The sequence below is a fragment of the Calidris pugnax genome, unplaced genomic scaffold (genome assembly GCF_001431845.1).
Source record: "Calidris pugnax isolate Ruff unplaced genomic scaffold, ASM143184v1 scaffold219, whole genome shotgun sequence".
Lineage (NCBI taxonomy): Eukaryota > Metazoa > Chordata > Aves > Charadriiformes > Scolopacidae > Calidris > Calidris pugnax.
Window position 1 is genome coordinate 2,027,958 of NW_015094507.1, and position 27,576 is coordinate 2,055,533.

General features: G+C 49.3%; 1 protein-coding gene across 2 annotated transcripts; it reads left to right on the forward strand.

The window, feature by feature from the left end:
* Positions 1 to 769: 769 nt before the first annotated feature.
* On the forward strand, positions 770 to 11,005 carry LOC106901635. 2 transcript variants are annotated; one of them, XM_014964502.1, is made up of 9 exons: positions 770 to 920; positions 3,504 to 3,615; positions 4,210 to 4,354; positions 5,609 to 5,722; positions 6,301 to 6,445; positions 7,695 to 7,843; positions 8,332 to 8,471; positions 9,723 to 9,852; positions 9,997 to 11,005. In XM_014964502.1, the coding sequence occupies exons 2-8, from the start codon at positions 3,510 to 3,512 to the stop codon at positions 9,842 to 9,844; spliced, it is 921 nt and encodes a 306-aa protein (XP_014819988.1). In that variant the 5' UTR covers positions 770 to 920; positions 3,504 to 3,509; the 3' UTR covers positions 9,845 to 9,852; positions 9,997 to 11,005. The 2 variants fall into 2 exon arrangements, with proteins under 2 accessions (XP_014819988.1, XP_014819987.1); XM_014964501.1 differs by having other exon boundaries at positions 9,723 to 11,005.
* Positions 11,006 to 27,576: the final 16,571 nt, after the last annotated feature.

A 27,576-nucleotide genomic window follows, 5' to 3' on the forward strand; every position in this document is an offset into this window, starting at 1 on the left:
CCTCCCCCCCCAAAAAAAAAACACCTTGGAAAGGCAATTTAGCACTTCAGGTTTGGGGTTATCTTCTCATCTTTCCTTCCCCTTCCTGATTCTGACATCAGGAAGGTTCTCCCTGGGGTTTCTAGAGTCCTTCAGATTTAGGAATTACTTTTAACAGCCCAGCTTGGAGGCCAGGTTTGGGGATTTTTCAACAGAGTACGTGTTGCACTGCAAGGAATAGGTGTGCAGTATAAAAATAGAGGGTGGGTATACAAGTGCCAGCCGTGCAGGAGAAATTACTTGTATCTGTGCAAAGTTAAACACTATAAAATGTCCCTGAGTGCCAAGTCCTGAGAGGAGCCCAGGCTATAGGAAGATCCGTAGCTGCTGACCGGCTGTAGACCTTGCGATGTGTTACATCTCCAGCTTCCCTAAACCCCCCAAATCCAGGCTCTCCCTGCAGTTTCTACCCCTGCCAGCATCCCCTTTCCCATGCAGTTCTACTTCCCTAGCTTTGATTTATTTTTTTTAAATTTTTTTTTTGAGATCCAGTATTTTTTTGGATGGGAGCCCTGGGTTTCCCTCCTTGTGGCAGAGACAGGGAAGGACGGATGAAGCAGGGGGGAGCTCACTGGCTTTTGTCTGCCAGCAAGCTGGGAGGCTCCGCTGGTTATAAAAGGCCCTCGTTAAGTAATCACGTTTCTCTTGCATAAGGGCTTGTTTTTGGGAGGTGTTAGCCAATGGGAGGCTGCAGCTCGCGGGCGGAAAGCATGTCTAACTCCTGTGACTTTTTTTTTTTTTTTTAAATAATGCCTGATTATTAATCTGCTGGAAGTTGTGTAAAACTGTCTCTTTTGATAAGGGTGAGCGGCGGAGACTCCCCGGCGCTGGTGGTAGCTGGGCCACAGCTGTAAAAAAAAAAAAAGCCTGCGTGGATTGTTGTGAGTAATATTTCTGATTTATTTTTTTTTCTCAAGGGTGTTTGCAGCTGATAACTGCAGGCAGGGAAATATTGCAGATGTGTGTTGCCAGCAATAAATTAAAGGGAGACAGGAGGTGAGAAGCAGTAGTGAAACTATTGACCGGTTTTAAGGGAAGTCTTTCCCCAGAGGCTTCTGTAGGCAAGTATGGGTTTCTCTGAAGCTGTGCAATCAAGGCTTTTCCAAATATGCTGATTAAAAAAAAAAAAAAAGGAAGAAACGAGGTGCTGAAATTAGTTACAGGACTGTCAGGAGAACATAGACTGTGAGATCAAAGGACCATCTATTCCCACTTACTGATTTGGAGTGGCCAAAATTCAATGTTCAAGGGGAGAATATAAGAATAGTGATATTTCCTCTCCTCCATTTTCCGGGCTTTCAGAAATACTCAGGCCAGTTATTTCATGAGTCAGAAATTATATCTTTAAGACAAGTGGATTTATCTTTTGAGAATTCACTAATTCAGTGTATCTGTTGAAGGCAATGTGTTGTTTTGGGATTTGACTGACAAATCTAACTGGGATTTGGCATCTTGAGTTAAATGAGCTCTCCTACTTACGATTTTAATTAAAAAAAAAAAAAGTGGTTTTCTTTTGAGATTTAACTGAAAAAGGAAAAGCTTGTATGGGTTTACAGAAAACAGAATTTCCCCTCCTGCTTCCTTATGATCTATCTGGAGGCAGCTCAGCCCATGAACAAAGCCCGGAACTGTAAAAGCATCCACTGAAGTGGGAAATGGAATTTATTAGCTCAGTGCTGAGCAGCTTGAAACACTCTATTATTCCTGCCAACCCTGGAAGGCACTGAAGTGCCATTGTATAGAGAAGGCAGCTCAAGGGCTGAGCTGTGAGAGGGAAATAAAGCTGTTGTCTGCAGTGTAGATGCATGTGTGTTTACTCTAACAGGTGGCACAAAAATTTTCCTTGAAAGAAAAATATTGACCTACTAGAGATCACTCTGGAGAGGTCAAGTCACTACTTACTATATTTATTTACTTTTTCAAGATTTGTAGATTTTTACAATCTATAAGGTTCTTGAGAGCTGCTAAATAGTTTGAATCTTTTTATGCAGCCAGTAGATGAGGAGGTAATACCACCAAGAAAAGAGGTGATTACTTTTTAGGAGTAGAGGATTAGAGGTACATGTGAAAAGCTATACTGAACTAGAAGGCACTCAGCTGCAAAGCCACATTTTAATGTTTTCATATTTCCTTCCTGAAGAAGGGAAAAGTGATAGGCCTGCTTGCTTCAGCAAAACTGCAATAGTGATGTAGGATAAGCTGGAATCCCTCTTTTACACTTGCTCATTATTTATTGCTTGAAAACATTTGCAATAGATCCATAGGCAAACCTGAGCTATGTCATAGAATGGTTTGGGTGGGAAGTGGCCTTTAAGATCATCCAGTTCCAACCCCCTGCCCTGGGAAGGGACACCTCCCACCACACCAGGTTGCTCCAAGCCCCCTCCAACCTGGCCTTGAACCCCTCCAGGGATGGGGCAGCCACAGCTTCTCGGGGCAACCTGGGCCAGGCTCTCACCACCCTCACACCAAACAAGTTCTTCTTAGTATCTCATCTCAATCTCTCCTCTTTCAGTTTAAAACCCTTCCCCCTCCTCCTATGGCTCCCCTCCCTGATCCAGAGTCCCTCCCCATCTCTCCTGAAGCCTCCTTAGGGACTGGAAGGGGCTCTAAGGTCTCCCCAGAGCCTTCTCTTCTCCAGGCTGAACCTCCCCAACTCTCTCAGCCTGTCCTCCCAGCAGAGGGGCTCCAGCCCTTGCAGCATCTCCGTGGCCTCCTCTGACCTATTCTAACAGGTCCATGTCCTTCCTGTGCTGAGGACTCCAGAGCTGGACACAGTGCTCCAGGTGGGATCTCACCAGAGCAGAGGGGCAGAATCCCCTCCCTCGACCTGCTGGCCATGCTTCTCTTGTGTGGTGGGTGGTGGCAGAGCAGGTTGCTTGCTGGGCACTCCATGGCTTCCCAATTCAATCCTGCAACCTTAGCAAGGTTCTCTTCTGCTTCTGTGCCTTGGGGTTGTCCAGAAAACAGGTGGCCTTCCCAGGTGTTTATGGTGTGCCATCTCCATCTGAAAGGTATATGGGGGTGTTGCTAGGGGCTGGCAGAGGGAGGTAGCAGCCAATCTCAGACAGGTTTTTCCCACATATTATCAGGTCACTTCATGGATCTGGAGAGTTTACAGTCATAAAAAAAACATGAGACTATTAAAGGTGTTACTACTATAAGTTCTGGAGCTGCTGGAAGAGTATTCTGGGGAAGTATCTGCTGCTTGTGCTGTTTATGGGCTATTCTCTGGGTTGCCAACCCTGACTGCTGTTAAAAGGATGCTGGTTCCAGCAAAGATGGTCCTATCTTGTGTAAGGGCTCTTTTAGTTTTTAAGGAACAATTAAAAATAAGCACCAAGTAAAAGTTAGCAGTTAAAACTGGGGGATCTTACTACCTTATTTCTAAAACAGTCTTTGGGATGTGGAACAAACCCAGGCATGCATTAGGATGGCCAAACAATATTTCTAATTTTTTGCAGGGTAAAATGGATGCCATATACAAGCTGAAAATTTTTGTGATGTTTCTGTCTCTGGCTACTTTCACAGTCATGGTGATACTGAATGCTGGAAACGCCACTGGGATATTCAAAGGTAATGCCAGCAAACTGTCTTTGTTCAGAGAGGTGGGTTTCATGCAATCATATCCTCAAATGACATAAGGTGCCTTGGATGAGATAAATCTGTTTGTCATGTGATTGCTTTACCAAATACACCTTGATTTGTGAGCGATAGAGGTGGCTGGTGCATCCTGCAGGTGTTACAGTAAAGTGCCCGAGTCCTCTCCAGGCCCTCAAAATCAGAGAAGATGGTCTTATTCCTGGTGAATTCAGATTTAGTGTCCCTGGTGGAAGCTGTTTGGGCAGCGGTGCTTGGTTTGAACACCACCAAGCTGAATCCATCTGAAATGTGCTTCTCTCTGGCTTTCACGTGCAACCAGCTTTTCTGGCTCTGTGGAAGAGGGAAGCTGCCCAGGGTTCCCCACAGAGATCCCATTATGAGTGTCCAAATGCAGGCCAACTGCAGCACGTGGCTTGTTTTCACCAAGGACATCCTCTCATTGCCCTTGGATCCACCAAGGTGTGGACTAAGCCTTTGGGAAGATTGCAGGGTGAGGGAAATCAGCCTCCTTTCCCCATCGTTAGTATGTAGTAACACTTTTGCCTGCAATAACGTTCACCTCTGCAGGTCTGTTCAGGACAACCCCTGGAAACATCTCGGCAAAGTACAACACTGACTTCACACCAGCTGGCTGGACTTTCCTCATCTGGAATGTCATCTATGCCTGGCAGCTGGCCTGGCTTCTCTATGCCTTGTCAGGGATCTGTCGAAGGTATTTTCCCTGATTATGGTATAAATGATGGACAGCAGCTCTTACATTCTGTAGCTCGGCCTCTTGCCTCCTTTCCTGGGGTTTCTAGTCAGAGAAAACACACCGCCATTCCTCTTGACTTGACATGCTGAAGCTCTGCTACTGGAGCATCTTCTAAGTTCAGCATCCAAAGCTGGGAAGCAGTTTGGAAGGGTGTATGAACTGCTCTCATGTGTGGACAGGCCACAAAGCTTGTAAACTGTTCTGTTGAGGCCTGATTTCCACTAATTCGTGTGGTTCTGACGAGTTACCCAGTAGCTGCACTTACCCATTGCTAGATGCTGAGAATCCACGGGGACAATTATGGAGCTAATGCTGTGAGTTTACTTGCTGTTAGAGATCAGAGCATTGGCATTGAGAAGGCTCTTGGGTTGTTGAAGTGGACTTGAAGGTTTTCCTGGGGCTGGGAGGTCAATAACTCGTGCAGTACTACGCAATATCTGTGATCTGTGCTGTTTTCTGTGGGACAGCCTTGCATCGCTGCTCTCTTGTCAAGGGAGGCCATGGACTGCTTAGCTTGACTCTTGTGTAACTCCTGTTTTCACGTGACATGTAAGAAGTCATGCAGTTGATACTGGCCAGCACAGAAGGTTGAGGGAAGAAGGAAGTATGTGTTTGTACAAGAGTGATAGTCCATACACATGCATGTAGAATATAATGCAAAAATACATACATGCACATAATTATACTACTATGCCAGTTGTTTGTTTTTTTTTCCAAGAGCTAGGCTAAAAATCTCCTGACTGTGCCATTGATCCCACCACCTTTGGTGCAAGCTTTGCAGCATCCATGGCACAGTCCTTAGCACCTGCTGAACCTGTGGTGGTGCAGAGACCAGTGAGAAGTTCTGTACCACGGTGGTGAGGCACTGGCCCAGGTTGCCCCAAGAATCTGTGGCTGCCCCATCCCTGGAGGGGTTCAAGGCCAGGCTGGAGGGGGCTTTGAGCAACCTGGTCTGGTGGGAGGTGTTCCTGCCCAGGGCAGGGGGGTGGAACTGGATGATCTTTAAGGTTCCTTTCAACCCAAACCATTCTATGATTCTGATGGGGGAAAGCACAGGGACTCTGTTATATGTCAGAGGAGAAATAGTCTGATGTAAGCTGCAGTGTTTAACTGAACATAGAGTAGCTATTAGTATGAGGAAAATGAGGCCAAGAAAGTTTGGTGAATGCAGGCATTTATTTTCCTTTCTCCATACTCACTTTTTCCTGGCAGGAATGAACTTGGATGTGTCTACATAAAGCCAGACTTGCTGCCAATACCTTTCTATGTGATGTGGATTCTGAATAATGGCCTCAATGTTGGATGGCTGTTTCTGTGGGACCGAGAGTAAGTCACCTTTTGCTACGGATGTTTCCTAACCCTCTTGTTGGGAATCTCCCAATGCTTCATTTTGCCCCTTCCTGTTTAACTATACCTGCCGAACTCCATGGCAGACCTTGGCAAAAGGTAGCCTTCATAAAAGTTTAGAGGTTTGTATGATGCTTCCATCTTGCCCATGAGATGGATCAGTTATTGAGGTCTAAGGTCTCCTCAAAGGTGGTGTTTTGGGGGTTTTTTTTCTGCCACAGGTAGGACAAGAGCCATACCTCTCTTTGTAAACACAGTTAAGCTCCTTGCCCGGGATAGTTTTAATAATCATGGTCACATGAATGACTTATAATAGCACTGCTGTCAAAAGGTGAAGAAATCACTTGCAGTCAGGAAAATAATAACTTTTCGATTTACAAAGTAAACCAGCAGTATGTCAAAATGAGGGTTACATGTAGTGATTACCTTCATTAAAGGCTGATTAACTTAAAGTCAGTACAGACCAGGCACTAAAGCTATGAATTAAGGCATTGTGACACCACTAAAAAAAAAAAAAAAGTTGTACGCTGTGTGCATGCATGTATTCTTTGTCCTAGATACCTTCTCCCAGCCCTGGTGTTCCTGGCAGCCCTGACTTTTACCACGTGTGCCGCCCTCTTCATCTCGCACCGAGCGCTGAGCATCCATTCCTCGTGGTTTGTGAAGGGTCACAAAGCTGAGCTCTGGCTCATCCGCATCCTAGTAGGTGGCATTTGGGAAACTGTGCTGTTGGTAAATGCTAAGGAAAAAGAAAAACCCCTGTGCTGAAGGTATTAAGAATAAAAGATAATTGCAGAGGGTGAAGCCATTGCTGAAGGTGGCTTCTGTAGCTGATGGTGAAGTCCCCAGTATCTGATGACCAAAAAAAAAAAAAAATGTAGTTCTTGTATGGGGAAGGGTACACCGCTCAAGGTTTCAAATGCAACTACCTTTCTGAGTTTTAACAAGTTTTGGAAGAAAATTACTTTTCTGCTGTTTCTGAGATGAGTAGGTGTGTGTTTGCCAAACAATTCACGCAGACAAAATAAGATAAACATACTCGTGCTCCACCACTCCTTGACTCCCTCCTCGTGCCTCTCCTACTTCAAACCTGCTACCCCCAAACCCTTCCTTGCTCCCCACCCTGGACACCTCACACTGCAGTTTGTCCCATGGTTGTTTTCCCATGGTGCTTTAAGCATCTTTGTTCCTTTGCTTGATATTGGCATTGCTCACTGAGGAAAGTGGGTCAGGAGGTTTTTTGGTGGAGGGGGAAGTCTGCAAATATGGGAGGTTCTAGTTCCTACCAACTCTGCTGGAAATGTGTCATAGAATCACAGAACAGTTAGAATTGGAAGGAACCTTAAAGATCATCTCGTTCCACTCCTCTGCCCTAGGCAGGGACACCTCCCACCAGACCAGGTTTCTCAAAGCTCCATCCAACCTGGCCTTGGACATCTCCAGGGATGTGTCTACTTCTGTTGGCAGAAACTGGGAGCAGGCTCTGTTCTTTACACCCTTATATTGTGGTTCCTCAGACACTGGTATAACACAGAAATGGGAGTAGCTGGGCTCCCCATCCTCACTCAGAAGTGACACCAGCACTTGGTATTGCTTGTTGCAGGCTCTATGTAGCAAAGACGGTTGCTGGGAGGCTGTTGAGATTCAAAACCTGTTCTCTCTGCCAGTTCCAGTAGCCTGCCCCGATTGGGCTGAGCTCCGTGCTTTGGGGTGTGGATGGGAAGCCCCTGCTGGGGGGCTTTGCACAGGGAATTCTGCAGCTGCTATTGGTGTGGGTCTCTGGGGCACTTTGGGGTCTCCAAGGCTTCAGCTCCTATCCATGTTGAGGGACTTTTCCTGCAGCTAGGTCCAGAAGGCTGGCTTAACTACCCCAGAACCTATGGGTCACAAAAGACAAACAGGAATTACCTTTTTCTGTCACTGCTTGTCACTTTGCTGTGCTCTGTGGCAGGTTCAGAACGGGCTGGCGCTGTACGCAACGTGGACCACCATCGCCACTCTGCTCAACTTTGCCATTGTCTTAATCTACAAGTGGAATGTGTCCAACGAGATGGCGACAACTGTTTCTCTAAGCATCCTTGCTCTTATCCTAGTAATATGGTAAGCAACTTCCTGGGTTCCCACCAAGCCTGGAAGACCCTTCCGTCTCTCACAAACAAGTTGGGTCATCTGTGCCTGTACTGACACTGAGGACAAAGGCCTCTGTTAAAATTCGTGATGGGAGCAGTGAGCCTGGGCAGAGCTTTTCTTCTCTCACCCTCAGCAACGCCAATAAGGACATGCTGTGGGTCAGGAACAGGCTTCTGTTGACTTGCATGAGCGCAACCTGCACTAGGTGTGCAGGTGAGGGCTTGATGTGGAAAACATATAAAACACAGCTTTATTTTTTTCCCTAAACTTACCTTAGCTGACTTTTTATTAATCTTCTGAATTTTAGTAAACTAACGATTTTGGACTCTAGTCCAAACTGGCTTGTGAAAAAAAAACAAACAACACATTCTTTGTCCAATTCCTTTCTTAAACTTCCCATGGGAAAAAAAAAATGTACTGAGACAATGCTTACTCTGGTCACTCTTTTTTCTTTACAGGTTTTGTCTAGAAAACTTCTTTCTTGACAAGTATGTTCGCTATAACCTTACAATCTACCCAGTGGTCATAATAGCTCTGACTGGCAGCACATGCAAGAACGTCTCGTTTTCATCCCCAACGACGAACGACATTTTTATAGGTGACTCTTCTGAACTGTGCCCAACTCTTAAAAGAAGGCCAATAAACACATCCACATCTTTCCTGTGTATTAGGGCCAGAAAGAGAGACTTGCCCTTTGAAAAGTGCTATTTATTAAAAGCAGAACTAGGGATTTATTAGAAGGTCTTCATTTTGCAAAGCGAAGAGGAGGGCAGAAGTCATCGCCCATGAGCTCTGGGGCTGGGTTCAGGCCTTGTCTTGCCTCAAGTTCACTTCCCAGGGCAATATGTTTGCCCCTCCAGTTCTCCATCACCCCCTTGGGTCCTCTGCTGGTGGCTCCAACTGATACAGGGCAGGCCAAAGGAAGAGCAGGGTTGGGATAAGGGCTGTGGGCTTCCATTTGCCCTATATCATTTGGGGTACAGGAGTAGTGTGTAAGTTCCTGACCCAAGGAGGGGCAGTATTTAAATTTCACAATGTGAAACCTTGCACGTGCTCCCCTCCTACACAGAGCTCAGGCTAGCCTTAACAAGTTTCCCCGGGATTATTTGGCTGCTGCAGGCCACTAGCCAAGCGTAGTCATTCATTGTAAAAGGGCTTAAGCTGTCTGAATATGCAGTCACAGCCTGGCAAAAGCTGTGCTGTTATGGGTGGGTTTGTGCTGGTATGAAAGGGCTGCGTGAACTCTTGAGTCCTGCTGTAGCAGTTTGAGATGCCTGTTTCCACCATAGGGTCAGCAGAAGGGAGCATGTTCCTTGAAGGCTCCCCACCATCATGTACATGGTGGCCAAAGCTAGTTGCTGGGCTGCCACTCCAGTAAGTGTTCCCTTTTGCTGTTAAGGGCAGCTGGAGCCTGGTAACACCTAAAAGCACCCGGCAGGATTTAGCAGAGCTTGTCTGCCAAAGGCATGAGGGCATTGGAGACTCATCTCCCGGTGATGTTCAGCTTGTTTGGCTGGTAGGGCAAGAATGCTTTTCCCAAACTACTGCGTGTTTCTTTATGTCGTTCAACTATTCTTGGAGTGTTTTGTCAATGAGTTTTTATTCCTGTGTCCATAAAGCCCTCCCTCTTTTAGACATGCCTTGACCTGGAAGCATTGGGTGATTTTTGACTGGGTAGCAGCAAAACTCTGTGAAATATAACTGATGGAGGGGCGTAATGGCTCCTATACAAGGGAAGTCTGGTTTTTGGGGTGGCTTTTTTTTTTTCATCTTTCCCTGGGAGCTGGGGTGTGACAAGCGGCACTGACTCGTTCTCGTGCACTCATGTGCTTCTGTGTTTCTTCTCTAGTTTTTCTGCTGGGGACAACGTGCTTGATCTTTGCTGTGCGGCTGGGACTAGTGACGTGGAGACACTGTAAGAGACCACTGGAAGCATCGGAAACCCCAGACCCATCAGGCACAGTGGCCTGAGACCTCTGGTATGTTGTGGCAGACACGTTAAAGGGAGAAAAAAAAAAAAGAGCTGGCCATCTGCTGGTTCTTCCTTCCAGTGCCTTGCGTTCTTCTCTAACTCTTTCCATTCTAAATGTGGGTGGCTTGTGTTTGCTGCCACATTCCCTCAGATCAGCTTCTCACTGCCAGCCCCACCTTGAACCCGCGCCCTCCTTCATTTGGTTTGACTCTGGATCAGCGCAGGGAAAAAGTCCTTTTCAGCTGAACAGCCCGATGATCACCTTTTGTGATGACTGAGCTCTGCCCGTCCGCTCCTGGGCTGCCACCAGGCACTTGACAGGCTTGCACAGACAGTTGCCCACATTCTTTTCCTTGGTAGCTTGTTTTTCTTGAAATGCAGCTCTAAGCAGTCTGTCCCTGGGAGCAGAGGTGGGCAGCAGGAGGTCTGTTGTTCCTTTGGCCATTCCCAGCTGGCTATCTGCAAGCCCTGGTGGTGTGAGCAGCTCCCCAGGCAGCAATTCCTCCTTTCCCTGCTTCTCTCCATCATGATGGGAACAGATCTCACAGCTCCAGAGATCTGCCTTTGCAGTGTCAGCTCCAAGGAGGGGAGGAGGAATGACTGAATACTAATCACACAATTGCAAGCCTTCAATCTACTGGAAGTAGGTCTAGAAACTGAAGATGTGTTCACTTTTCAGAAGCCAGTAAGGTTTCTGGGCCTCTGCCCTGGTTGGTTGGTTTTTTCCTGACTTTCTCAGTTAAGTTAATTGCTGGCCACATGCCTCCTGCCAGAGGATGGGTTGTAGCCACTCTGGCAGGAGGTTAGACATACAGGTGAGGTGACACCTGGTCTGGGGTAAAGCCTGCTGCTTCAAAGGATGCCTGTTTAAGGAAGGAAAAAAAAAATTATTTGAACCAGTAGAGTGAGTTCATCCTGGATCAGTGCTTTCTCATATGGCTTCACTATTACTATAAGGAAGCACAAAAGTGGATTGACTGAGCTGTCAGACCGCTGCCTCCATCACCTGTGTCTGCTCAAGGGCTGATGGTGCCTCACTGGTGTCTGGAAAGAGCTCCTGCATGGCAGGCACTTTCAAATGCTGAAAATCTTGCAATATTATTACAAAGGTGAATTATTCTAAAATAAAGTGTGCCGTTGTTTACACTTAACAAACAAAATCAGTGAAATGTGATTCTTTTTGTCATTCCATCACACTGTTTTATTTTCAAATGAATTGGCTAATTTTACCACTCTTCCACTAACTCTGTAAGTCTTCTAAAGCAACTGCCCCAACTCTTTCCTCACTTGGTTCCTGGGTCCTGGTCCCTTGCTGGAGCCAGCTGCCCCGCTTGCTCTTCCTGGGGTTCTCCTAGGTGTGGCAGCTTCCACTGGTTGTGCCTTCCTCAGCCTTAGAGGCCAAAAACTTGGGTGATGCATTTTCCTGTGTATGGCTTAGATTCCTATGTAAGACTTAAACTCCTCTGCCCAGCACCCTGTTCATTAAATTTCTATTTTATAAGCTCTCCCTCCCCGGAGGGAGCTCAGCTAGCAAAGTCCCAGTGGTGTCTCTGTAAGCTGCCTTCTTTTAATGAAATTAAATCTGGAATTAAATCTCCTGCCACGTGGATTTGAGGGGTCTGGGCAAGGTGCATGGTTGGTGTAAGGCTGGGTAGCAGTGAACGCACAGGGAGCCCTGGCAGGTTTTGCATCCTCCCAAGCAAGAGCTTCACAAGTAGCTCCTGGACCAGGGTAGCTGCACTACCTTTCCACAGACCATCAAACAAAGCCTTCAGGGGCTTTCTCCCTCTCTCTACCTGGTGTCTGTACTGGCCCAATGACTAGAAACTATACCACAGCTACAATTATTGTATTGAATAGCTGGGGAGAGTCAATGGGGCTTCAAGTTATGTCTCGCACCTCTCCAGTTCTCTGAAGGACTCAAAAAGCATGTAGGTAAGGGGCAACTGGTTTACATTGCCACTGGTTTCTAAAGAAGTGCAAGAGATACAGCATAAAAGGCAATGTCCTCCCTTAAGTTATTAAAGCTGGGGAATAGAGGAGGTGTTTCTCTCCAGGAAGGGAGGTTGCTGGTGGCCATGGTAGACCTAGGCTAGACAATGTAGTCATTAAAAAACAGGGGATGGTTTGGTTTGATGATGGGCTAAAGGAGAAGGTTGACTGGGGAATTGCAAAAAGCTCTTACGACACCAAACGTGGACAGTAGAAATGATGGATGAAGTTCAGTTGCAGATTGCATAAGGGAAAAACAGGGAAAGGTTGCGCTTCACCTTTCAAGTGACATGCTCTGAGCTGGCCCCTGCTGCTCACCTGCAAGAGCTTGGAGCTATGGTAGCTGTTCTCACCCAAATATTTCCACATCTGGCAGCAGCAGAGGCAAGCCATATATTGTGGATGGTTAGGAAAGGAGTAAAATTGAGAACACCCTTGAGCCTCTCAAAAGCTCTCATGCACCTGCATCTTGAGGGCTTTGTGCAGTTTGAGTCCTTGCACTTCCAGGAGATTGTTAAGGGTTTGGGAAAGGTGTGGAGAAGAGCAATGGCATCAGGGAGCAAGCTGTCTTCCTGCCCATTCCTGCACCCCAGAGCTGAGGAGCAGCTGGGGTGAGGAGGGTGTGTGAGCCCCTTCCCTGTGGCCACCTCACCGTGAGTAGCACCAGGCCCAGGTGCTGCTCCTCACCCCGCTCCCACCACTCCAAAATGAGCTGCAAGAAGAGCCTCAGAGGTCTGTTTCTGAGTGGTGATGAGGTGCCACAGCAGCACTCAGTTAATCTTGCAGACCTCCCTGTATGAAAGCCCCTGGCAACGGCGGAACGTGATTATGCTGAGCTAAGCCCAACCCCTGTATGGCCACCCACAAATAAGCTCCTGGTCCCCAAAACCCTCTCCAAGTACTATTTCCCAGGAGTTGGCGCAGGCAGAGCTCCAGCCAGCTTTGGGAAAAGTGGCCTTTCCTTGCATCTGTGCAGGAACAGGAGTCTAAAAATACCTCTTCTGCCCCTTTTTCTTTTAGCTGGAGGAGGGGAAAGAGGGATGAAAAATAAGTGTGAACCTTCCCCTTTCGACCTTGGGGCTAAAGATATCCCCAAGGCTATTTTTAAAGGCCTTTTTTTTTTTTTTTTTAGTAAAGTTTTGGCTATAACCAACAGTTGCAGGGATGCTGCTGCTTGTCTTCCAGATTTCTGCTTTTACTCCATTGATTTAGGTGGCATTTTGATCCAATCTGTTGGAATGAAGACCAGATCATCAGAATCAGGATGATTTTGTTCTCCAGACAGAATGAGTCTTGCGATTGGGTTTTGTTGTGATGATTTCTTGTTTGTTTGAGTATTATTTATTCTGCAATACCTTATTTTCATTTGTTTTTAAAAACCACTGATAGGCGGTTTTGCCCACAAGAGATTTTCTTTCAGCAAAGCTGCATTTCATGAACCTGGAAACCTGCCAACTCTCTAGCAAAAATAATCGGTCCGGCTTTTGTTTCCATGAGCGATTATGGGATTTGAGTGAATTTTACTGGATTTAAAATTTCTTGGAAAGCTGGTGGCCTTAAGAACCCAAAGCCTGAAAAATTGGTTTTGTTTCTGAAAAGACGATTCAGGGCCCTGGCAAACATCCATGTTGTCTCCTAACCCAGCCTTGGATGTGACCCGAGGTCCCTCAGTCACCTCATCTTCACGTGGGGCTGGAAGATGGATGGAGCTGGCAAAGCCAGGCATGATGTGGTTCCTGGGATGTGAAGGCATACGTTGCTTTCTGATACCAAAAGATGGGTTTACACTTATCATCCTCTGAAGGGATTTGTGCTGTGGATAAATAGGGGGACAGGGAAAAGCAGGGTGATCTGCAAACCACCATTGGGTGGACAAGCCCAGCACTGAGTCCAGGGATGCCTGAGAATGCCTCCTTCCCTTGGCTGAGGCCAGCTGCTGCTCAGTCCCCCTCCTGCTCTGTGCCTGGCAGCCTCCATCCAAGGATGACCCATCATTTTAGCAACATTTTCTCCAGAGGGCTGTGTCGGCTGGGCTGGATGCTGCTGAAGCTGCAAGACAGTTGTTTTCAGTAAAAGTCCCTGGGAAAATCTGATTTGGAAGAATGTTGCATGGAAGAAGTTGTGGGTCAGGGGAAATATGCATTTGAACCGGGAGAGCAAATGTGCTAATTCAAAAGGAATTTTTTAAAAATGGGATTATAAGACCCTGGATCAAGCTGTCAATAAAGCCCAGAGGAAAACATGTCTCGTTTCTTGGATTAGGGCTCAGCTGGCTCCTCCTCAGCCACCACGGGAGTGGAAGAGATGCTGGGCTCGGGGCAGGCAGCAGAAGGTGCTCCAGGCAGTGTGTCCGGGAGCCTGTCCTGCCTGTAGCCCCAGGCTACCACCATCCCCTCACCGTGCCCTTGGCTACGGAGCTCAGGCAGGCTCTCCTGATGGGCTCCCAAAAACCAGAGCATCCGGGCAGAGGAGACGTGGTGTTACACCCTCATTTCTTCTTGGCTTGATGCTATCCTCAGTATACTAATTACTTTGTATTAGAATGTCTGTGAAAATTAATAATAAATAAACAAAATCGAGCCTGCTGGAGAGAATAGGTGTTACACTGTGATGCAAAGCACCAAAGAAGAAAGCAGGATTGCCTTTCATCTGCAATTTGGAGCAATTTTGCAAACCCATTGCCCGCCTGCAGCCGGAGGCAATGGGCGTATAGCGAGATATGGGCAGGGATACTGAGATACGGGCACCGGCCAGGCTGGGCTCCACCACCACCACCACCACCAGCAGGGAAAGGTAGATGAGACTCTTGCTCATGCCTTGTCACTTCTCTTCTTGACCTTGAAGAGGAAACACAAAGTAGGCTGGCTTGAAACACAGCGCCCTGGACACCCATCCTCAGGAGCCGGCGCGAATCCAGCCCTTGCTGGCGGCACCTCCGTTTCCTTATCTGTAAAGCAGAGAAGAACAGGACAAGCCTCTCCGTGGAGGAGACTGTGAAGAACTCCAGATAAAAGCACCGAATACATATGACGATGATTAAAGGCATTGGCGCCCTTTGCTATGCGCACAGTCTAAACAGGCTGGGGCTACCCCGGGCTCTTTGAAAACTGTTAGATGTTTTCAAGCTAAATATTTATTTTATCTCCGCAGAGCCGGGACAGCCCCGTGTCAGGAGACTAGCTCAGCTCCCCTCTGTCAAAGGCATCTCGGCAAAGAGTTACGGGCTGGGGCGGGACTCGTGCATGGGCTGAAGACGTGGGAAAAAAAGGCTGGAGCAGCCCAAGATCCTGACCCTGCTCCCAGCAGCACCAGGGCACCAGCTGGAGCACGCGATGGGCATTCTCCACTGGAAACTTTGACTAAAAACCCTTGGATTAGCTGCACATGGGTGCTGTATTTTGCCTCTCCTCTTCGGGAAGAAAGGGTCTCGAGGACCTTTGCAGCTGGTAAAGTGTGATGTTTAACCAGCTGAGAAGGGATGGTGCCTGCTCAGGATGGGACCGCTCGGGGTCAGGGAGTGCTGGGAAGCAGCAGTGACATTAGCTGGTAACTTGGTTTGGCTGATGTTGTTCTAATAAAAACTTGACCTTAAAAAAAAAAAAAAAGGGCATTACTGGCCAGTATTTAGCTTAAGTGACCCCTGACATGAATTATTTTCATCCAAGAGAGGAAAAAAAGGGTGCATTTGTGCCTGTGGTTGCTATTGCTTTCCCTGCAACACGTGTTTTGCCACATAGTTTGCAGGAACAGAGTAAAGGAATCATTTGCTATGAGGTGACCCCGGGGCTGAGAGAGGAGCAGAGGGATTGAACTGAGATGACCAAGAGCTGTGCCAGACCCTGGGCTTCCTCAACGCCATGCTTTACTTTAATCCCATTAGAAATAGCAGGGAGAAAATGTCTACGTCCTGTCATTGCTTTGGATCATGGTCCCCACCAAACGTGCATCCTCCTGGGAGAGCCACTGCGTGCACCCTCATTCAGGGGGCACTTTGCCCCCTGCAAACGTGTTTCTGCCCCATCCTACCACCCTCGGAATGTGAAAGTTTCCACTAGGCATGGCAATGAGCTGGGTATGAAAAGTCCCATTGGAAAAAGCTCATCCTGGGTGCCTTTAATGAAGACCAGAAATCACAAGGAGAACACCCACTGCATGCCTGATAACAACAGCAGGGGCACAGTCATGGTCCATTTCTGGCATGCCCTTATATTTTTTATCATAGAATGGTTTGAGGTGGAAGGGACCTTGAAGATCATCCAATTCCAACCCCCTGCCCTGGGCAGGGACACCTCCCACCACACCAGGTTGCTCCAAGCCCCCTCCAACCTGCCCTTGAACCCCTCCAGGGATGGGGCAGCCACAGCTTCTCAGGGCAACCTGGGCCAGGCTCTCACCACCCTCACACCAAACAAGTTCTTCCCCAGATCTCATCTCAATCTCCCCTCTTTCAGTTTAAAACCATTTCCCCTTGTCCTATGGCTTTCCTCCCTGATCAAGAGTCCCTCCCCCTCATCCTTGTGAACTGAGAGTGCTGGAATAGAGTGCTGACGAGCTCAAGAGATGGTCACCACCATGGTCCCCACATAGCCATCAGCTGACTCTACAGGACTCAGTGCAATGGACTTGAGGGGTCCTGGTGGTCTGCAAGGTCTCTAGAGCAGAAGAGCAGGATTGCCCCAGTCGGCAGGAGGGTTGGGTGGCTTCTCACTGGGAGCTCAGGAGTAGTGCAGGTGTAGCTACGCGGGCTTAAAGGTGTGATGAGCACTTAAGGGTTGGTCCCTGCTTTTGCATGAGATGTGAGCACACCTTGGGCGCCTGCATTCCAATGGCAAAACAAGAAGAGCAGGAAAACGCGCAGAGGGCACACACCAAGCACAGTGCAGGAGAGCCATGAGGGTTGCCGAAGCATGGGGGCATCAGCCACGGCACCGTCTGCTCCCTCTTTCCTGGCTGCACCATCCCCATCCCCAGGGCAGCCCATTCCCACGTCACGCTTTCACACCAGCCGGCAAAACGCTCTTTTATGGGGGGGGTGAAATTTTTCAGTTCATTTATAACGTACTGCCAACTAACACATCCTAATCATTGGTTTGGTAACGAGAAAAAGGAAACATATGCAATTACAAACTCAGGTAGGCACGAGCTGGTCAGGCACCCGCGCATGGGCTCACCCAGGCATGACTTCAGTGGGTGCTCGTGCATGGGCAGAGGGTGCTCCGGCGTGCATGGGATGGGGACCAATGCATGATGAACTCCTTGAGCACCCATTGACGGCTCGCTCGCGCTTGAGTTGTTTGGGCACTCATGCATAAATTAATGGGCTGCTCATGCATCAACTCATTGGGTTCTCATGCATGAATGGGCTGCTCATGCATCAACTCATTGGGTTCTCATGCATAAATTAGTTGGATGCTCATGGATCAACTTGTTGGGTTCTCACGCATAAATTAAGTGCTCATGCACAAATTAATTGTCTGCTTATGCATTAACTATTTGGGCTCTTGTGCATAAATTAATTGGGCACTCATGCACAGATTTAACAGGTGCTCGTGCATGAGCTACTTGAGCGCTCATGCAGAAATTAATTGATCACTCGTGCAAGGACTAATTCTCATCTCACAGCTGAACGCAGCAGACCCCATAGGTCGGGCCTGACATGACACTGACCTGCAATGGCCAGAAGGGCTTAGGGCTACAAGCGTCCTCCATCATCTGCTGAGCAGGTAGAGGGACGTTATTGTCTGATCACTCCCTGATACCCAGGACAGGCCCTACACGTTGGTGATGCTGTGGACATTTCTACCCCTACGCAAGAAGCCACTGTTTGGCTGCTTCTGATGTCTCCTTGGGAGGACACCACCCAGTTTGCTTTGGGATACTGTATTTATGTATCTCCTCATGCTATCGCTCCGTCAGGCACACCAGCTCTTTCACCTGAAGCACTGGGCTCACCTAACCAAAAGCTGATGGGAAATGAGGGGCATATTGTCCCCATATATAACAGTAGCCGTAAGAATGCACCCTACTCAAAATAGTAGGAGGAAGATCTGTTGGTGTGGTTTATGAGGGTGGGTGGAAAACCAGGAAAAGCACTGTTGTGGTTCCTCAGACGAGAACATCTTGTTCAGCCGAATGCAAAGGCAGTCCTTGAGGACACTCCTGAAGAGACAAGGAGACGGGGTGATGGCAATAATGTCAGTGCCTGGCTGGGAAAATGTAAAGGAAGCATTTGATAATTATCACAGTGTTACCATAAAACGTGTGCAGGCAGCGTAGTAATGGGGTCAGGACTTCTGCAGCAGCTGGTCCTTTTCCCTTTTCTTCTAGCACCGGCACTGCTTGGAGGATGGGGAGGAAGACAGTGGCTGAGACCACCCATACCCCATGCTAGGGGCAGGGAGGATCCCCACCACCCTTTGGGGAATTTGACCTTGCAGCCACCACCAGACCAAAGTGTCCATGATGTTGGAGAAGCTCCAGTCCACAGTGGCAGTGAGGATGCTGCAGCAAAACCAAATCCTGTAGTGCTGGCCACGGCTGATATGGATTTCTCTGCTCTCTGCAGCAAGTTCTGGAATGCAATTACCAGTTGCAAGTTCTCAGCTTGATTTGGGAGGAGGTGAAGCGAAGCAAACGGCCATCCCCCAAATTCCCAAAATACAACGATGCAGCAGCTCGTGGTGCTGAGCTATCCTGGCCATCCCTCTCAGATGCTGGTGCCCACCTCCCTGAGTGGCTACCAGCCCCTCTCACTACCCCCTTTCCTCTCCTGCAAACATGTCCCCAAGGGCATAACCCAGGCAGAGATGCTGCTGCGTTATGAACATGCGGGGATTGCAGCCCAGGCCTCGGGGTTCGTGCCCTGGGTATCGCCCCGCAGCACCTCGTGTTAAAATCCTGCCAGGTTTTAACGTGCCGGATGCATATTGAGGGTGACTTGCACGTAGACATCCGCTCACGGGTGCAGAGAGCTTGCTGCAGTCAGTCGAGATGATTCAAAGTGGCATGACGGTGCAGTGAGATGGGGTTTTTGTTCAATATTAATGAACATTTCAATGTTTCATCTCTGTTAAATGGGAGGAAGCGAGCAGCTTGTGGTGTCCTGGGGCTGGCTCACTCCAGCCCTCACTCTAGGTGAAACTCAAGCGCTGGTGAGATGACTATGTAGTCCCACCTAAAACCTCCTGCATTAAGTTAAAAAGTGCTTTCCTCCCACCCACCTCGAGGAAGGCAGATGTGTTGGTGGGATGGGCAGGCAGCAGTGCTGCAGCACCTTCACCAGTGTTGGCTATCCAATGCCCAAGGCAGGGAAATGACCCCCAGCAAGCCTTGGCCGTGGGGCTAGCATAGAGGGAGTCCACACCAGGAAAGACCTAAAGCATGTGTAGGATGACACTGACTTGTGGAGTTCACTGTGACGTTGCCGTTGATGTGCAGAGTAGAGAAGCCCATGGGGGAAAAGGAGCTTCTCGCCCTCCTGCACTGATGCTGTCCAGATGCAGAAGTGGTTGAGCTTCTCAGAAGACACAAGACTTGGCATAAAGGGTTCGGATAGCTTCCTCACCATCCCCAGCAGCCTCCTGAAGGCTGTTTCCTCATTGCTCATCTCCTCACACCCCTCTGCAGTCCGCTTGGGCCAGTATACTTGGTGTCAGGTGAGACTGGAGTGGCTGCCAGCATGCTGCCTTCCACGGTGTTGGGGTGGCGATGGCCAGGGAAAAGACTCCAACTCAGTTGGTGAAACAAGCCTTTCTTTTTTTTTTTTTTTTTTTTTTTTTAGCTTTTCCCTCCTCTGATAGAAAGGCAGCTCTCTTCCTTAACCATGGTGGGTTCCCTCATCTTTGAACACTTATCAATCAAAGCAACCACAAATCAAAGCAATGCCAGGTCTTCAGCTTCTGGAACAGCACTTGCTGCTGCCAGTTGCTGGGAACAGCATCTCCAGTGGACATTATCACTGTTCCTTTGATCATCTCTGCACAGGATCCCAGGTTCTGCTCTGGGTTGAACTTGGTGGCTGGAAAATGCTGGGTGAGGTCACAACCTGTAACTCTGAGTGTGGTTCCCAAGCCTTGTTTGCCAGCTTCTCCTCTGCATGCCCAGTAAATGATTTTTAAGAAGATCTTGTGGTGCCAGGACTTGAAGGGTCAACAACCTAGGAAAAATTGGGGTCCTGTTGCCTCAGAAGAAAGACCTAGCTGAAACCTCACAGAAACAACCCCATTCCCACATGACAGCAATGCCTGCTTAAGATCCAGGTTGAAATGCTTTTCAAGCTGGGTCCAATTATTTTATTACACTGAAATTATACTAACGAAGGTTGAGAGGGTGGCAGTGCCCAAAACCTCATGTCTGAGCAGAGGACCAGCTTTTGACTCTTGCAAAGCCAATCTGATTGCTCAAGCTTTCCCAGCCAGGGTGTGTAGAGCAGTAAAGAGACGCTTTAAAGCTCTTGACAGCTTGTCGAAGGAGACATCTTATGCTGTGCATGCTGAAGGTATGCATGGCATGGAGTACAGGCCTCTCCAAGGGCTTTTTCTGGCAAAACTGGCTTTCAGGAAAGATTTGTTGTTGGGCAATGTTTTCTATCTTCACCACAGGGAGCTTGAACAGACTTCAAAAGGGGCAACAAATGCAAAAACGTTGACTTTTGAGTCAGAGGCTTCAAGACGAGATGCCCTTCTTGGCAAAGGAAACACAGTGGGTGGCAACCAGGTAAGAAATTTTGTCGTTTGAACCTTGAAAACCCTTTTTCCACACGGTGCAGTCCCATCTCGGTTGCTGGGTCGCTCTCACACACAGTCAGAGAAGCCTCTCCACTTCCACACTGTACATAAACACATGTCATATCCACTATCAAAGGGTGATAAACCCTCTCTTAAGTGTGTTTATCTGTTGGCTGACAAGCTCCGCTTAAGAGCTTAGTTTGCTAAGCTTGGAAGAGGTGTCCTCCCTCCCAGTGCGTCAGTTGGCTGGCCGGGCTGATGCCAGGAGGGTGCTGGAGAGTGTCTGGTGCTCCATGGGGCAGAGCCTGTTGATCAGCCCCTCTCAGAGCTTCAGCTCTCTATAGCTTCACTGCCTCCAGCTGGGGCAGCAGAGGTTGCATTTATTTGAGAGGACAACCCACCTGAGCTGCAGGAGAGAGGGCTGGCTGGGGCTGGAGGAGAAGAAGAAAAGGCAAGCACTGTGGTCTTCTGCTGTGAGCAGAGGCGCTGAAACTCCCAGGAAACTTTTGGAAGCAGCTGGCCCACCTAACTGTGTGCCTGCAGTCATGGTTGGAGAGGAGTAAAGTGTCCTCCTTCAGCTACGTCCTGGTCAGGACAAGTTTGGACATCCTCTGCCTGGCATGTGATTCCCCTGTGGAGGGCAAATCCATGCAAATGAGGACTTTCCAGGCAGGGGGCAAATCACCTTGCCTTTTGCTCTCTCTGCTCCACCTCCTCTTCCTCTAGAAGCATTTCCCATTGTGTTTCGGCACAACCAGAGCAATGGCTGCTTCTCCAAACCCCATCGCGACCCTGTAGGGTGCTTTGCCCCTGTAGAAATCACCCCTTGAAGAGCCCCTTCTCCTCCCACCGAAGGCTCCAGCTGAAAATGCAGCAGAGGAGACGCAGGCTCTGGCTGTGAAGGGCTTTCAAGGGAGGGTGTAGAGCACCATCTAGTGAAGGACAGCGGGGAAATCACCATCGGTTGCAAACCCCATGAGGGGCTCCTGCTCCTCGGGAGCCTGAGGGACAGCAGGTCCAAGCTGTGTCCTCCTTTTCTCCCAGTGTTTGCATGGGGGAAACTGGTCCCAGCAGCAGAGCAGGTGGAACTCAGGGGCAGTGTGATTTCTCGTGCCTCTTCTTTTTTCTAGCTTTCTCCTGTCCTTCCCGGGGCGAACAGGGCAGCTGGGACACGTACACAGACAAGCAGCTTGGTTTTTTTCTCATCTTTCACACAGACACCATCCCCTCTGCTGTAGCTGAGCAGAGTCCTTTGCGAAAGGGCTTGGGGAGGATTTCAGGTGGCCTCAACTTCATGTGTTTGGACCTCAACTTGTAGGGTAAGGTTTCTCTATGAGACCTTAAAAGCACCCAAACCCTCTTTCACAGAATCACAGAATATCATGGGGTTGGAAGGGACCTCTGGAGATCATCTAGTCCAAACCCCCTGCCAAAGCAGGGCCATCCAGAGCAGGTTGCACAGGAACGTATCCAAGCGGGTTTTGAATGTCTCCAGAAGAGACTCCACCACCTCCCTGGGCAGCCTGTTCCAGGGCTCTGCCACCCTCAAAGTAAAGAAGTTCCTCCTCATGACACCTTTTCTGGTGTTATCTTTTTCATGCATGACCTCTCTCCACCCAAGACTTCGGCCCGAGCAGCTGGAGAGTCAAGATCCTGTCGCAAAGGCTGTGAGATGCCGCAGACTTGCCTACCTGCCACCTACAGTCGCTTCTAATTAAAACCTCAAGGGTGAGTTAATGTGTCATCTTTTTGTTTTTTTTAATGGACGTGTTTGAAGTGTCTCATTGCTTTGGGCAGTCTGTGCTGTAATGAAGTTATTAGCAACAAAGCTTAAGCTTTACGATCACCCTTTATGACAAAATATCTCAGAGGGTGTCAAGCAGATTTATTAGAAAGTGAAAACACCTTCTGATGCAAGAGCAGGCACAGATGGATGAGAACGAGCCAGTAACGGTATATTGCTGTCTCCACTCCCAGCTGGGAGCAGACTGGCTGGCAATGAGCTGCCCTGTACATCGCTGGCTGGGTCAACCTCCAAGCTTGCTCCTTCACGGCAGCACGGCACCGCTCCGATGATGAGTTTATACCGATGTCTGAAACCAGGAGCTTCATGGTGGGATGTGTCTCCTGGTGCTAGCCCCCGCTAGCCCTCTTTGCCCTTCAAAACCTTTCTTCCCCAGACGTGCAGGCCAACTAGTTGCCTTTAGATGTCTCCTGGCTTCTCTGACCTCAGGAGGTGGTGCTTGGCCCTAAATCATTCCAAGCCCTTGACAGGTTCTCCAGGCATGGATTCAGCTCTGCCCGCGCCAATGAAGCAAAGTCGCTTCCAACACCCCACCCTCCCCAAATCCTTGGCTTGAGCAATTGATAGAAACAACTTTCTCCCAAGCCCAACTGCCACCCGCCCCCCAGGTACTTCGTCTTGAAGGCTCTGCTGTGTCCAGCTGGCCAGAAGCACCGTGGCACTGGTGCTGTCAGCGCCACAGCCTTCATGAAGGACAGACCTGCAGGTCCCACCTTGTGCAGCCCCAAGGCCCTTTGGCAACTGGGCTCTCTGCTGGCAAATGCCAAGTCTGGAAGGCAGAGACGGGGACATAGTGGCTCCCTGCTCCTGCCACCCTCCTTGGCAGAGCTGAAGATGCTCACGTGGGCTCAGGGCAATTTGGGGATGCTCTTAACGCCATCCTATCCAAAGCAGGACCTCAGGGAAAGGAAGGACTGTGTCCTGGGATCCCAGCCCATCCCCAAGATCATGGCGTGGCCATTTGCTGGCAGCACAATACCCTCTAGAGGGAGCCCCGATCCCAGACATCCCAGACCACCAGGGCCCCTGGAGGCCGCAGAACTGGTGTGTGGATGTCCAGATGTAGGTTTTGTGGGGTTGTTTTGTGTTGGTGGGTTTTTTTAAGGCTCCACACAACCTTAATGGTCTCATCAGGCCACAGCTCCGGGCTCGCTTGCCCTCTCTGAGGGTTTCTGCATGCTTCCATCCCCCCAGCATTTCTCTCCTTTAGACCTCACTGAAGGTGGGGTGAAGTCTTCCATGGGGTGGATGCTGCCTTTGCATGGGGAAACGTCCTCCCTCCCAGAGGGGCTGCCGCCCTGGCCCCAAAAGCCAGACATGGTGTTTGCAGCATCTTCAGCAACACACTGGGTGCTGCTGGGCACAAAAAGCCCTCCCAGATCCCACCAGGCCAAAGGGTGTCTGCTCACCAGGCTGTTTCTCTAGATTGTAGGCCTCCTGAAACCTAACCTTGGAGTGCAGGGAGGTTAAGGAAATTTCTCCTGTCTTGAAGTTAATGGGATGGTGCTGAAGTTTTCTGGTTCCTGCAGCCTCAAGCACAGCCACAACCAGACCTCTGCAGATGCCCACCAGCTCTGTCCCATCCACAACATCACCTCTTGCCAGCTATGAAGTTCAGTGGCACTGAAACAGCCTGAGAAATGACCTTTTACTTTGCTCGCTGGCCACATGGCTGAGCCCCCATATCCAAAACTTTGCTCTACTCCATGTCCTGGGCTTCTCCATTTTGCTTAAAGGTGCATTGTTTTCCCTGGAGGCTTGTTCTGCCTTTAATGAATTGCAATCTGTCATGCAGCGTTATCATTTCAGGGAGACCAGAGGCACAAAGTAGATTCTGTTAAGGCCAAATTGAGTTTTCTACGTGTTTATGCTTTTTCCCTTTCCCCCTCCCTGCCTTTTGAACAGAAGCAACCAGGCTCCTCTCTGGATGGAGGCACAGGTTCCTCTGCAGGCCTTGATCTGAAGACAGACTGAGACCGCTTACCTCCTCGTAAGCATAACCCCTCCTTGCGGCTCCCCCCGTAGAAGATTTCCCTATAGGACCACATGGCCAGAAGAAGAGTGAAGGAAGCTGCAAAGCCCACCCCACGCTTCCTTAGGCATCATCCTTGCTAGCTTCTTACTGCCGAGAGATCCGGCTTTGAAAGCTGGAGGCTGTGGTATGTTTTAGGGAAGGATGGACAAGAAGCACTCTACTAACTAGCAAGGCTGGACAGTTTGTGACAAGCCCAATGCCATTCAGCTCACTTGGACTACTTCCCACCAGCCAGCACGTGCACTGTGGAGCAAATCTGAGGGTGCTGTTGAAGTGGCAAAAATCTTTAAAGCCATTAAAACCTTAATCTTGCAGATCCTTGAAGCTGGTGGTCAGGGTGACAACCCATGCCCCTTATCAGTTTTCCCATAGCTACTTGTATTGGAAGCTATGTCCCAGAATGTACGTGTCCACTTTGTGCTAGGGCTGCTCCCCAAAAAGATGGAGGACTTGGGCTGTGCGAGTGCTCCTTGTTCTGCACCCAAACGCTGGTGATAGAGGTTGCACATGGCCACGATATGCACGGGGTGGAGGTGTTAGGAAATGATGCTGCATCAGTTGATCATAGGATCATAGGATGGTTAGAGTTGGAAGGGATCTTAAAGATCATGGAGTTCCAACCCCCTTGCCTCAAAGCCTCATCCAGCCTGGTCTTGAATACCTCCAGGTTTGACAGCTCATGTTGAACTTCTAGTCCAACAACACCCCCAATTCCTTCTCCTCCTTCAATCCATTCTCCACCCAACCTGTAGTTGTGCTTGGGATTGCCCTGACCCACATGTAGGACCTTGCACTTGGCCTGGCTGAACTTCGTGATGTTGGCATGGGCCCACCTCTCCATCCCATCCAGGTCCCTCTGGATGGTATCCCTTCCCTCCAGTGTGTTGACCATGCCACACAGCTTGGTGTCATTGGCAAACTCGCTGAGGATGCACTGAATACTACTGTCCATATCTCTGAAAAAGATGCTTAACAGCACCGGTCCCAGCACCAAACCCCAAGGAAGACCACTCATCACTGGCTTCCACTTGCACGTTGAGCCATTGACCACAACCCTTTGAGTGTGGCCGTCAAATCCATGCCTTTCCAATTTAGAGACCAGGATGTCATGCGGGACAGTGTCAAAACGTATCATGCCAGAGTGTGACTTGAAACATTTCGGGGCAGCAACCATCCTTATTGGTATTTATAGCTTTTCGCAGTCTATGGCTGGCCATTAGGGAGCCTGGTGCAAGGAGCACAGCTTTGTTTCCCTGCAGAAAGGGGCCCCGTGGATCCCAGTGCAGTGGCCGTGTTCCCAGCCCGTGCTGACAGCCAGTTGCTGGGAAGGCGAGTTGCTGGGAAATGGCAAGGACTGGCCTTTTGTCCCTGCCTGGCAGCCAAAGCGCAGTGCATGAAAAAGGATGCTCTCAGCACCATCCTTCCAACGACTGCCCACCTTCCAGCTGCTCATTTGGTCCAGCGATGGGTTGTCATGGACCACTCTACCCGCTGTGCAGGAGCTGGTGTGAGGCAGGTCCCACCCAGGTGTTCAGCAAAAGCACTTGTGAATAGTTTCAAGCAGAAGCCTCTCTGTGTTCCCTTATGTAGCATGGTTGAGACAGGGCTTATGAAGGCTTCTTCAGCTGTTTCTGCTGCTTCTTGCACGGGTTTCACCTTTTACCAAGTGGGTGCAAACAGGAGGTCCTGCAGGAGATGCTGAATCTAGGGATATCCCAAGGGAAATAGCCAGAACAGGACTGTGTGTGCATGTCTATAATAAAAACATGGTCACGGACAACTTCTATTAATCCTAGAGTATGTACCATGGTCTGATTGCACATTGAATGGCAAAAGTCGCCTGAACCCTGAAAGCTTTGTGCCTGTCCTGCTGCAAGCTATCCCCAGATAGCGTCCCATCTTTTCTGCCCACCCCTCTGTCCTCCTCTTGTCACTCTGGGCTTTGGGGTCATCCATCCCCAGCAGACACCCCAGCGTCCCCATCCAAGCAGCCACTGGGTGAACTGGGAAGAGCAATGGATGCTGCTCAGTGCCACTGGAGCGGCCGTCCTCACCAGCTGGGCTCTGCCCATGGTAGCTTCCAGTAAGGCTTGCAATGACTTTCTTCCCCATCCTCATGCCTCCCTCTTCCTTCTCAGCTCACTGCTGCCTGTAGGAATAAGTCCCACGGATATTACCCATACCAGGATGAAGGTCCTGCTGGATTGCCTCCTCCAGCCTGGCTGGATCCTCCCTCCTTTCCTGCCTGGTCCTTTATTCATTTACAAGTCCTGTGAAGTCCCGACGCGACATCTGATTTCCATCCAGTTGGACAGTAAACTGACATTTTTCTCACGGTCTCTGTGCTCTTGTGCTTTGGGTCTCTGCCAAGCACTCCACATCTTTAACTTGCCTTTTTTTTCTTTCTTTTTTTTTTTTTTCTTTCAGACTCGAGTTGTCGTGGTCCTCCCACCCTCCACCCCACTTCCTCCCCTCGGCCTTTAAAGGAAGCAAAATAAAAATGTCAACAAGAAGAGCCGAGCTCCTTCCAGGAGTCCCCAGGGATGAACCCGCTCCCCTCCCTCTGTGCCAAGTGGCACTGAGATGCTTTCCTGCAGCCCCAGCGATGGCGGCTGCTCAACTCTCTGCTCCAAAAGTGGAACATGCAGCAGCCGGTGCTGATAAAAGGGATTGTTCTCCCTGTCCCTGCCTTTTTGCTAAGGGGTCCTCTGCCTCTTGGTCACAAGTCACTGCCCCCAGTCATAGAATCATAGAATCATAGGATGGTTTGAGTTGGAAAGGATCTTAAAGACCATCTAGTTCCAAACCCCTGCCCTGGGCAGGGACACCTCCCACCAGACCAGGTTGCTCAAAGCCCCCTCCAACCTGCCCTTGAACCCCTCCAGGGATGGGGCAGCCACAGCTTCTCGGGGTAACCTGGGCCAGGCTCTCACCACCCTCACACCAGACAAGTTCTTCCCCACATCTCATCTCAATCTCCCCTCTTTCAGTTTAAAACCCTTCCGCCTTGTCCTGTGACTCCCCTCCCAGATCCAGAGTCCCTCCCCAGCTTTCCTGGAGCCCCTTGAGGGACTGAAAGGGGCTCGAAGGTCTCCCTGGAGCCTTCTCTTCTCCAGGCTGAACCCCCCAACTCTCTCAGCCTGTCCTCCCAGCAGAGGGGCTCCAGCCCTCGCA

Bases quoted from the DNA above. Each gene is read 5' to 3' on its own strand.
- LOC106901635 (XM_014964501.1), top strand. From the start codon at position 3,510: ATGGATGCCATATACAAGCTGAAAATTTTTGTGATGTTTCTGTCTCTG. The intron at 5,723-6,300 runs GTAAGTCACCTT...TCTTTGTCCTAG, and splicing joins CTGTTTCTGTGGGACCGAGA to ATACCTTCTCCCAGCCCTGG. The intron at 7,844-8,331 runs GTAAGCAACTTC...TTTTCTTTACAG, and splicing joins GCTCTTATCCTAGTAATATG to GTTTTGTCTAGAAAACTTCT.